Below are 10582 nucleotides of genomic sequence, written 5' to 3' on the forward strand. Positions count from 1 at the left end.
TGTCCACGCTCTCCTCATGCTGTCTGGAGTATATTTCACTTGCCTAAAAACCACCTGCTTGCCTCACCAGTGAGGAGACACAGGCTTCCCAGGCGTGGTTTGCGGGGCCCCCACCCCGGTCCCAACAGCTCCAGCCCCACCACACGGCCTCCCTGCGCATTAGTTGGTGGGACTGAATTTCCCTAATAACGTTCTTTCTAAATGGTTTGCAGAGTTTCGTCTTGAAAAACGTACATTAGCAAAATCTCATCTAAGTTTCTCAAAAACTAGCATCCAGAGGATTATGAATTATGTATTTTGTATGATTTTTAAAAAGCAGAATGACACTTCAGAATGGGAGTTTCTCTGTTTGGAGAGTACTCTGCAGGAAGAGAGAACCCGGTGTGGTTAATGTCATCCAGCTCTAAAAGGAAGTTTTCAGAGAGCATTTTGAGTCTGCACTTTTAGCCACGTGAATACAGCGTTAGCATCGCAAGGTTACCTGCATTAGTTTCTCGAAATTCCCCTTCCATGCACAGATATTTGATTTTTAAGAATTATTTACCTCTTCAAGCGTTATTGAGCTTACGCTTGCCCCCACCAATCATTTTTAATTGACAGTTTTATTTTAAAATATAGCGTGGTTGTTTTGGTTAACTGGGTGAAAATATAGAAAAAGACCTTTCAAAGACACTAACGAGTTTGCTAAATTTAAAACTTCTTAATTGTGCTCTGTCATCGTCATTCCCAGTTTTCATATTTGAAAGAAATTTCCTGTGGCCACCGCTGCCCCAGTGAACCCAGTGTGATGCCCTCGTCCCGGCAGGGCCAGCCCCCGTGCAGGCTCCAAGAGACCTTCGTGCCTCTGAAACCCCACAGACCCCACTGCTGCCTTCTCAGCTCTGTAGGGTTACGTGGGGAAGGGCTGCCCTTCTCCCCTCACCCCCTGCCATGCCAGAGGACCGGGCCCGCCCCCTGGGGGCAGAGGGCTCAGGGTCCTCCTGCCAGGAGCTGAAAAGCGCTCTTCCCTGGTGGGTTTGTAGGCCCCCTCGCTCCCCAGTGGAGGTCGGTGGAGATGTGGCTGTTCTTTCCATCTCATTTACACATCTCCTCTCCAGCTCTGCCGACAGCAGCGGTGAAATCGTATTCCCTAGACTGAAAAAGCCGTATTCTCTCCCTCCCTTCTGGAGTCTGTTCCTCACACCCTCCTTTGTTTGGGGTGAACTTTGCTCAGATCTCTGCAGTAGACGGCAGGATGATGTAGGGTCCTGGACCCATTGGTCAAGCAGCCCATCCACATGCCTCGGTGGTACTGGGTCCTCTGTTTTGATCCGTGGTCTGCAGCCATGTGGTCTATTACAGGAAAACTGGCCACATGTGTCTACCTAACATTCAAATTAAATTCATTAGGATTAAAAAGAACTAAAAGTTAAAAAGTCTGTTCCTCAGTCACACTGGGCACCCTTCCAGGGCTCAGTGTCCACATGGAGGGGGCCCCTGGCCCAGACAGCACAGAGAGGGACGTTTCGTCAGCGTAGATCACCACTGTTGCGGAGCACTGATCAGTAGCTGGACTCACCTGCTTCCACCACGATCCTAAATCAAGCTGAGAAATGAGGCAGGGCCAGGGGGCCCAGGCGGTGGTCCTGGCCTGTTTGAGGCAGGACTGACAGGCTGAGAAACTTTGTAAATTGTGTTGTATGTGCCAGGGTCTGGCAGAAAGAGAGGACTGACCCAGAGGTTTACAGAGTTTCTGTGAAGGATGTAAGTGGCACCAAGTAGTCACCAAGGCGGCTGTAAAAATCCAGAAAGCAAGCTGATTTGTGTCTGGAAAAAATTCCAGGTCGGGGGGTCCAGAAGGGTGGGACAGCAGCCAAGCCACCAGGCCTCTGGCCTGGGCTGCAAGATACAGGGGCCGGGGGTGAGCACGGGAGATGGTTGCGGAGGCCCTGTCAGCTCGAGTGTGCTTTGTCTAAGCCAGTCGTGACTTTCTCTGGGGACCAGGGGAGGGCACTGTCAGCCACCACTTACCACTTAGACCCACTGCTTTTCCAGAAACAGGCCAGATAATTAGTGTTGGCAGGAGCCATCATTCCTTCTGGTCACAAGTTTGTAGCCTGTTTCTCCTCTTCAAGTCCTTCCCCTGTTGCGACTGCACTGAAGGGGGATGGGTTCTCGCAGCCCTTCTGTGGCAGAGACACCGCTCTGAACAGGGGACCCGCTGTACGTGCTCACTCCGTTTTCAACCAAAGACAAACGCTGCCAGGCAGCAGTCCAGCCCCAGTCCCCGTGTGGGGTGAGAGGGCAGGATTCTCAGGGCTCCGGTGCGGGGTACCAGTCCCATGGACAGAGCATCCACCGTCTGGAGGTGGGAGGGCACGGCTGGGCCCCGGCCCTGGCCACCTCACACAGGCATCTTTCCCACCAGACTGCCCCAGAGCTGCCTGAGATGACGTCCCCCGCGACCAGGGTGCCAGGTGCCGCGGGTCACTTCCGTTTTCTGGGAATTGATGTGCTGATAGGCTGTAAACAGCTACAAAACTTGAGGCGAAGAAACTCCAGGCCTGGTGTCTCAGCACTGGGATCTTTAGTGCCAATTCTGTTTCTGTTCTCCAAGTCAACCTGTCTTTTTTTTTAAAAAAAGATTATTTATTATTTATATAACAGAGGTACTGGGGATTGAACCCAGGATCTTGTGCATGCCAAGCACGTGCTCTACCACTGAGCGATGCTCTGCCACCTCGACCTCTTAGAGGTAGGCAGCTTGTCAGAGGGGTAGGCACCTGAGCCGTTAAGAAGCCACTTGCTCCCCATGTCACTGAGGAGACAGATTCAGAGGGGTCTGTCCATCGGGCCTGGATTTTCCTGAGAAGCATTGCCAGCTCCCTTCCAGGCTCTGCCCACAGCCCACAGGTGGCCTCGGTGATACCAGGCTGGAGGCCAGAGGACCTGGGGGCCTTCCAGCCAAGGGGCTCTGCACCACTTGTTGGACTTTAGACCCTGCCCCCGTCCCCGCCCGCTGCAGGGGGAGCAGGCTGATGGGGCAGGGGGCAGGCGTGGGCATTACATCCACTTAACCGCACAAGGCGAGGGGCTTTTCCTGCCACGCTGGCAGTGCAACCTCCTTGGTCAGACGGTGGCTTCCCTTCCATCCCAGGGCTGGCAGGAGCATCTCTGATCTTAACCCAAAACCTTTTCCCAGTGTACGTGGATGTCAGCTTCCTTAGTTAAAAAACAAAACACGTAATTACTTCGAAAGAAAGGGAAATAATTATAGAGTAAAGCAATTCCATCTCTATACTATTTGCAAAGTAACATTCTCGGTTTATGTGTTTGTAGAACTCCCCAGTCCCCACCATTGTCCCTGGAGACCCCCAAGGGCACAGCTAGAGGCCGAGCTGGCTGGGAGGTGTAGGGGAGCGGGTGGAACGTGCTAGGCCCTCCTGACTCCCTCCCGCAAGCAGTAGTCATGTCCCTCCAGCTTTGGGGCTCCTGTGGCCTCACATGTGGGCACATCATTCCCTGCGCAGTCACCTCACCCTGGGGCGCAGATGGAAACGCTGGGCTTATCCTTCCCGGCTGCAGATGAGAGACCTCGACCCCGAGGTGAAGGGGTGATGAGTCAGGCCGGGCAACAGCCCATCCCACGGGAGGCCTTCTCTGCTCCCTGGGGCCGTGCGCCCGTCTGCATGCCCATCTGGGAGGATCCCACAGGCCCCGCCCAGCCCCCCCTTTCCCTGTTTCTGCCCACCCCCCACCTCCTGTGCTCTGACTCCTTCCCAGGCCCCTGCGGCTGCGCCAGGGCGCACGGATGGAGGCGGCATGGACGACTTCATCCTCCTCTCCAAGGAAGATGAGGGGGGCAGCCCCAGGGCGCCCCTGTCGGGCCAGGCCCAGCCCCTGCGCCCCATCCGGAGCTCAGCCCGGCCCACCCTGGTGTTCTCCGACCCACTGACCGGCCCGGCCTCGGCCTCCTCCAGCAACCCCAGCTCCAGCCCCGACGACGACAGCAGCGGCCACAGCAAGGACTCGGGCTTCACCATCGTGAGCCCCCTGGACCTCTGACGGCCGCCTGGCCACCTCCGCCGCCCAAGGCCCCACCCCGGCCCCCCGGGAGACGTGCCTCTGAAACCCAGCCTCTTCCCAGTGTGCATGTGGCCTTAGTGCGGCCCCAGGAGCCCTGCAGAGAAAGGCAGGGGGCCAGTGAGCGTGCAGATGGACAGACCTCCCCCAAAACACAACCAGGGCTTTCCGGCAGTCGCTCACCCCCACCCACCCTCGCTCTGGGGTGGAGCTGGGTCAGGTACCCAGTGTCACACTCAAAAAAGACCACACCTCAGCAAGATTCACTGCCCCGTCCCCTCCTCCGCAGCCAAGAAGGGGTTGTCACGCCACCAGGTGTGTCCGGAGGAGGAAGGGGGTAGTTCCAGGTCCTCCCTCCCCCAGCGTCGGGCAGAGGAAATCTCACTGACAGCAAGAAAACGTTCCCTCTGGAAATTGAAGCTCTCAGCCTATTTTCTCCTTCATTCCTCCCCCAGGAAGCCACACAGCAGAGCCAGATGCAACCAAATGGACTAGAACTAGTGGATTCCAGGAATGGGCTGGAAGCAGCCTCGCAGGAAGTTACAGTGATCCTTGGGAACAGGGTCTAAACTTAGGGATCGTATTTAGGCGTGAAGCGGCTTAGAGTACTTTCATATATTAAAGAAGATACTTCCAAACCTCAGGCCAGATCAGCTCTGGCCATCGCTGCCCCTCCTGAAACGATTGCACTTCACCCTTTAAAATCCTTCACAGCCAGAAAGGAGGTCACTTCACGCCAGTCTTTGCCACACTCATTTCCAAAGTTGTAAGAATGTTCCTTCCTTGAATAGGAAAATGTGACTCTGACGTTAAGGGATTAACATCTTTCAGATGGCTGATTCTCCGATAGAGCTTCTGTCGTGTGGGGGCCGTGTCCCCCTGTCAACTGTAAAGGGGGAAACCCAGGCTCATTCCCACCCAGAGTCGGGAGCTCCCACCGGCCTTACAGGAGTGGGAACAGGGACTTGGACCTGGGGGACCAGGGCTTCCTCGAGAGCTCTCCGGGTGCCAGGAGGATGCAGGCTTCTGTGGGAGCCAAGTGTGGGAGCTGCCAGGCACCCCAGGCACCACCCCTGGGGCCGGACCAGGGCTCCTGCACAGAGCAGAGATTTCCCGTTGGTGGGCAGCTTAGGGAACCGTCGGGGTCATAAGGCACCACCGGAGCTGTTTCTCCCCTGGAGGAGAAGGGTCTGGGAGAGGACACTGTCCCCCTCCTTGCCCGAGCAGCTCCTGACCGGGTGACCCAGTGCCCTGTCACCTCCACCGGGGGGACCAGCCAGTGCCCTGGGCTTCTGCCAGGACGGCAAGGCCTCTGGGCAGTAAAAGCTCTCATGGCAACAAGGGAGGAGCTGGGTGTGAAGGAAGAGATCTCCCCACCATGCCCCTGCCCCAGCTCTGCTCACCATGGGTTTCTCTGTAGACGTACAGAGAACCCTCCAAAAAACATCAGTGCCTCGAGTCAGCCACTGTGGAGAGAGTTCTAACTAGCTCTATAAGTTGGGTTTTTTTTTCCCCTTAACAGGGGCCCTGGGGAGCGAACCCAGGACCTCGTGCACCCAAGCACACACTCTGCCCCTGAGCTACACCCCCATTCCTTCCATCTGGCTCTTAACTGGAGCAGGGAAGCCTCCTCCTGACCCAGCGGCTCAGATGACAGGGCCGTCTGCCTTCCGCCATGACTGAGGTGCACTGACGGCTCTCCAGCTCCTGACCCTGAGTGGTCCACTCGGCACCCGGTGGGGATGACACCCTGAGTAGGGGGCTGCCACCTACACGACCCCTGGATGACACCCGTGAGCTCCTGAGGTCCCCACATGGCAAGTGGCCCGGCGGCTGTGCAGGACCTGGCAGGAGGCAGGCAGTGTGGAGCTATCCCCTGACAGCTGGGCCACGGGGGCGCCAGACCCCCAGCACACCCGCAAGGCTCGAGGCTAGTGCCCCTCCCCTGCCAGCGTGCCAGGGCTGGTGCCCCATCTATGCTTCCGCGCCGGTGCCCCCCACCCAGTGAGAACCAGGGGGTCACTCCGAGTGTCGCTTCTTGCCCCCTCCCCCCAGGGCCGCTCCCTCCTCAGAGAAAAGAAACCCACGAGGGGGAGTGGGGCGTGGGAGGGGCGCCCTCAAATTCCCATAGGTTCATGGGGTTCATGATTGTATTACTGTCTTATTTTTTTTTAAGAGACTTGTTTTTATTCTTCAGAGTTAAGCACCATTTGCCTTTTTATTAGTTACAGTGCTTTTAAAGAATACGTTTTCCTTCCTTTTTATTACTTTATCAAGTAGTTATGCTTTGTTGCACATTTTTTTAAAATCCTGAATATATGAAGCCTTTAAGTTTTTCTTTAACAAATATGGTAATCATTGGAAGCTTCTCTTGTTTTGATGTTTAGCAGTTAAATATATTTTCAAGAGGTCAGGTATAGGTTAAGTCTCATTGTCTTCCTCTTTTTTTATACATGCCCCATTTCTCCATTCCTCTCAGATCTGTTTGGAAATTTGAGTTAAGATGGATCTCTGTACGTTATAGTTGCGAGTTACAGAATCAAGAAAGTCACTCTGACTTGCCTTACCTCGTGTGTATGCCAAGGGGTCGCGTAACACTTCATACAGTTAATTGTGCTGGATTATTCTTCCAAAGATGACCTCCTGCTCATCTCCCCTGCCAACTGCAGTCTGACAAGAAGTAACATCTTTGCAGAGTAAATGTGACTAAAAGGAAACCAGGACCCCCGTGACCGGCCTTGTCTGCCCACAGCTGAGCTGACTCGTGTGCTCCGGTCCCCGCCACTAACACGAACGATGCCTCTCCTTTGTCAGAGACGACGGACAAATGGAAAACTCAGTGACAGTTACGACAGCCTGCCAGAGGTGGCCGCAATTATTTTTTGTTTTTATGTTAGTGTTTCTCTAAGAAGTTGCCCCCGGGGGTCATTACGGAACAAGGGTGTGTGGAGGCCCGTGTCCCCGTGTTCTGAGGGGCTGTCCTGGAGCACCTGCGGCCATCCCATCCCTCCTGCCCCACAGGTGCCTACCTGGCTGCCCATGGGTCCAGAGCAGGGCCTGGGGGAGGCCGTAGGGGAGGCGGGGGTGGAGGCTGGGAGGAGGGAGTAGGCAGCTGAAGCCGGGCTTCCTTCGCACGGGCCAAACCAGCTTCCCAGGTGTTACTTTCAAAAGCTCTCTTTTTACGGTGTTAAAAATACAATGTTCTTGTAAACAGGCTGGAGACCACTTTGATGTAAAAGCTGTCATGATCACGCTCCTCCCAGGGGCACAGCTCATTTGATTTACGGGATACGCAGCTGTGCTGTTTCTGTCCGATCGCTGCTTTTCTCACTCATCTTTACTCTGTAACTCATACTGATTTAAGAAATGACTTATCTGTTGGGCAAAGTGACCCCATCCAGTATGATTATAATAAAAGACTCATTGAAACTGAGAACGAAGCTTGACTTGTTTCCACCGGGGGTGGGCACACAAGGTGCTGGCCGGCCAGGCCTGACCCCGGCAAGACCTGCCCGAGGCCGGGCGCTGGGGCGCAGGCCTGACCCAGGCTCACCCCTGACCCCACCACTCCCTTCCTCTACAGTTTAGGCAAGTTGCTTAACCACTGGGGCCTCAGTTTACCTGCAAACTGGGGTAACAGCAGTCACCTCCTTCCTGGTTGTGGTGAGGACCAGAGGATCACACCTCATGCCTTGGAACCTGCCGCGTGGTGAAGGCAGGATGGGGTCAAAGGTGACACTCCATCCTGCAGGAGCCCCCAGGGCCCATGTGGTCCCACCCTTCCACTGACAGCGAGCCGCCCATCCCCACCGCCTACCCTCAGCACCATGTCTGCCCCAGTCACCTCACTTACACCAGCTAACGTGGGGCTTGGTGAGGAGGGCACGGGGAAGGGTGGGGAGAAGGTGGAGATCCCAAGTCTTAAATGACAGACTCAGAAGGTAAGAGCCGTCTTCACAGCGTCGGCAGAGCCATGGAGCCAGCACACCTTGGATGGATTTTGTGCCTGAGCCCAGCCCCAGCCGAGGCCTCTGTCCCAGGCCCAGCCAGGAAGGGGCCTTCCCTACTGGGCCACAGCGCCCCCAGCCAAGGGACTTTGTGGACCACAGGCTCTGCCATCAAAAGGTTGGAGGGCCCGGCTGCTCTTCTGACAGTTCCCACTGGTGACAGTGATGGGGACCCTGCCTCCCCTGACGGGTGACACCATGAACACCTCCTGCCGCCGGGAGTCCAGACCCTGTGCAGCAGGTGGGGCTGGGGCTCATACGCCCTCACCCCAGGACCACCCTCCTGCTCCTCCCAAGCCCCCAGGGCTGCTCTGTGCCTGCAGAAAGGGGTGGGGGTTCCAGTGTCCTGAGAGCAGCGCCTTCCCCGACTGCCTCCCCCACTCACTCAGCTCCTGGTGCTCCCCCTTGGGCACAAGCCCCTGACACCCTGTCCCTCCAGGACCCCTCCTGCAGGCAGAAGGCCAGCATCAGGCGAGTGCGAAGAAACCAGGGGTCAAGGTGGGTCCAGAGTCTTCGCAGACCAGGGCTCTGTGCTCCTCTGTGCTCAGCAGAGGCACCAGGCCCAGGCCCATCCACGGTCCTGCTGGCCCTGGTCCTAGTTCCTGCTCCTGACCCAGCGCCTTGCCAAGTGACACCCAGGGCAGACTTTGGCCCAGAGGGGCAGTGACCAGCAGCCTTTTATTACTTTGCAATTCGTCTCCATCACAGCCTGCAGTCCTGTCCTTGGTTTTGAATCTTTCTTTAATTGAAATATAGTTGGTTTACAATGTTGTGTTGGTTTCAGTTGTACAGCATAGTGATTCAGATACATATATATATTCTGTTTCAGATTCTTTTCTATTATAGGTTATTATAAGATATTGAATATAGTTCCCTGTGCTACATAGTAGGTCCTGATAGAGAAGATGTGGTATATATATATACAATGCAATATTACTCAGCCATAAAAAAGAATGAAATAATACCATTGGCAGCAACATGGATGGACCTGGAGATCATCATACTAAGTGAAGTAAGTCAGACAAAGACAAATACCTACGACATCACTTATATGTGGAATTAAAAAAAAATACAAATTCTATCTACAAACCAAAAACAGACTCAACGGACATAGAAGACAAACTATGGTTACCAAAGGGGAAAGGGCAGGGAGGGATGAATTAGGGGTTGGAGATTAACAGATGCACATTACTATGTATAAAATAGGCAAACAACAAGGACCTACTGTATTTGCCTTTTCTTGAAAAGAGGACCTAAGCTTTATCTGATCATTCACTCATATTTGTTGAGCACTCACTAAGTTCTAGGGGCTAGAGAGACGTGGCGAGCAAGACACAGGATTCCTGTCCTCGGAGCTTGGAGTCCAGTCGAGGAGAAGGCAGTGCCCCCCTCATGCAACACACGGCCTTTGTGAAGGGGCGAAGGACATCGTTTCAGGTGAGGACGGTGTAGCAGAGGCTCTTCAGGAAGTCCAGGTCCCTCTCCCCACGGGGCAGGGGCACAGCTGGACCGCATTCCACCGTCTCCCTTGCAGGGACTGAGCTCAGACCCCTGTAATAGGAGTGATGACCCAGGAGCAGTATATGGATGGAAAGGTGATGAGTTGGGACCCTGGGAGCCAAGGATGCTGGGGGGGGGTGGCGCTAGGAAACCCCCATCTCTCCCCAGATTTGGAGACCCAGCCCGTCCCACATTTTTCTTAAGCCTGTTTGTCATTCTTTGCTTTCATTCCAGCTGTGACAGACTGGGGAGAGATGGAGGTCAGCGTTACTCCTAACCAACAAATTCATTCAGAGATTTCAGCGCCCATCAGACACCAGTTCCCTGGACTCTGCCTGTCTGACTCAACCTCAAGGTGTCAGGGCTTCAGCCCACCCCAGCCCATTATGAGGGGACTTGGGATGAGACAGGTAAGCTCTGCCAGCCTCCACTTCCTCATCCCTAAAGTGGGGCGGGCACCAAGCTCGGCCACCTCACGGGGGTGTTGTTTGTTAAATGCCAGGCACTGGGCATGATTAACTCCCACTGACAACACCCCACGGGGGTAGGTGGTGGGCATCACGTGGCTCCCTTGGCCAGCAGCCTGCAGCCCTGCCCCTGCAGCCGAAGGGCAGGATTTGAGGTGGCCCGGAGCACCCAGGGGTGGCAGGCTCTGCCTGCCTGCGGGACCAAGGCCAGCATCAGCACCAGGACCTAACCTCACCGTGTAGCCTCACAGACAGGTGCGACTCCTGGACATCTGTGCGTGCGTGTGGTTCACCTCGTGTGCTGATGGGGGTGGCCAGGCTCTGCTGGGTTTCTCAGAATTCTGGGCCTCAGAGATTCGGAGAAACTCGGGCTTTCAGAGAAAGTCTGCCGACTTGCCGCAGAGACATTAACCACAGAGCCCGAGCGGCAGCCAGGTGAGAGCTGGCTCAGCAGCCTTCCTGTCCCCGGCTGTGGGCAGCGTCCCCAGGCGCAGGGTCAGTCCCTCCTAAGGCACAGGTGGCCTGGGAGGAGCACCGGACCCGGAG

General features: G+C 55.4%; 1 protein-coding gene across 1 annotated transcript in view; it reads left to right on the forward strand.

Moving 5' to 3' along the window:
* Nucleotides 1-7498, forward strand: part of TBC1D5 (TBC1 domain family member 5) — a 498482-nt gene extending 490984 nt beyond the window's left edge. The window contains exon 23 of the mRNA XM_074371891.1: nt 3763-7498. Coding sequence (XP_074227992.1) covers nt 3763-4044 — 282 coding nt within the window. The 3' untranslated portion in view covers nt 4045-7498. The remainder of the gene's footprint in view (nt 1-3762) is intronic.
* The last annotated feature ends 3084 nt before the right edge of the window (nt 7499-10582 follow it).

This window comes from Camelus bactrianus, chromosome 1, assembly GCF_048773025.1.
Source record: "Camelus bactrianus isolate YW-2024 breed Bactrian camel chromosome 1, ASM4877302v1, whole genome shotgun sequence".
In the NCBI taxonomy this organism is placed as follows: Eukaryota; Metazoa; Chordata; class Mammalia; order Artiodactyla; family Camelidae; genus Camelus; species Camelus bactrianus.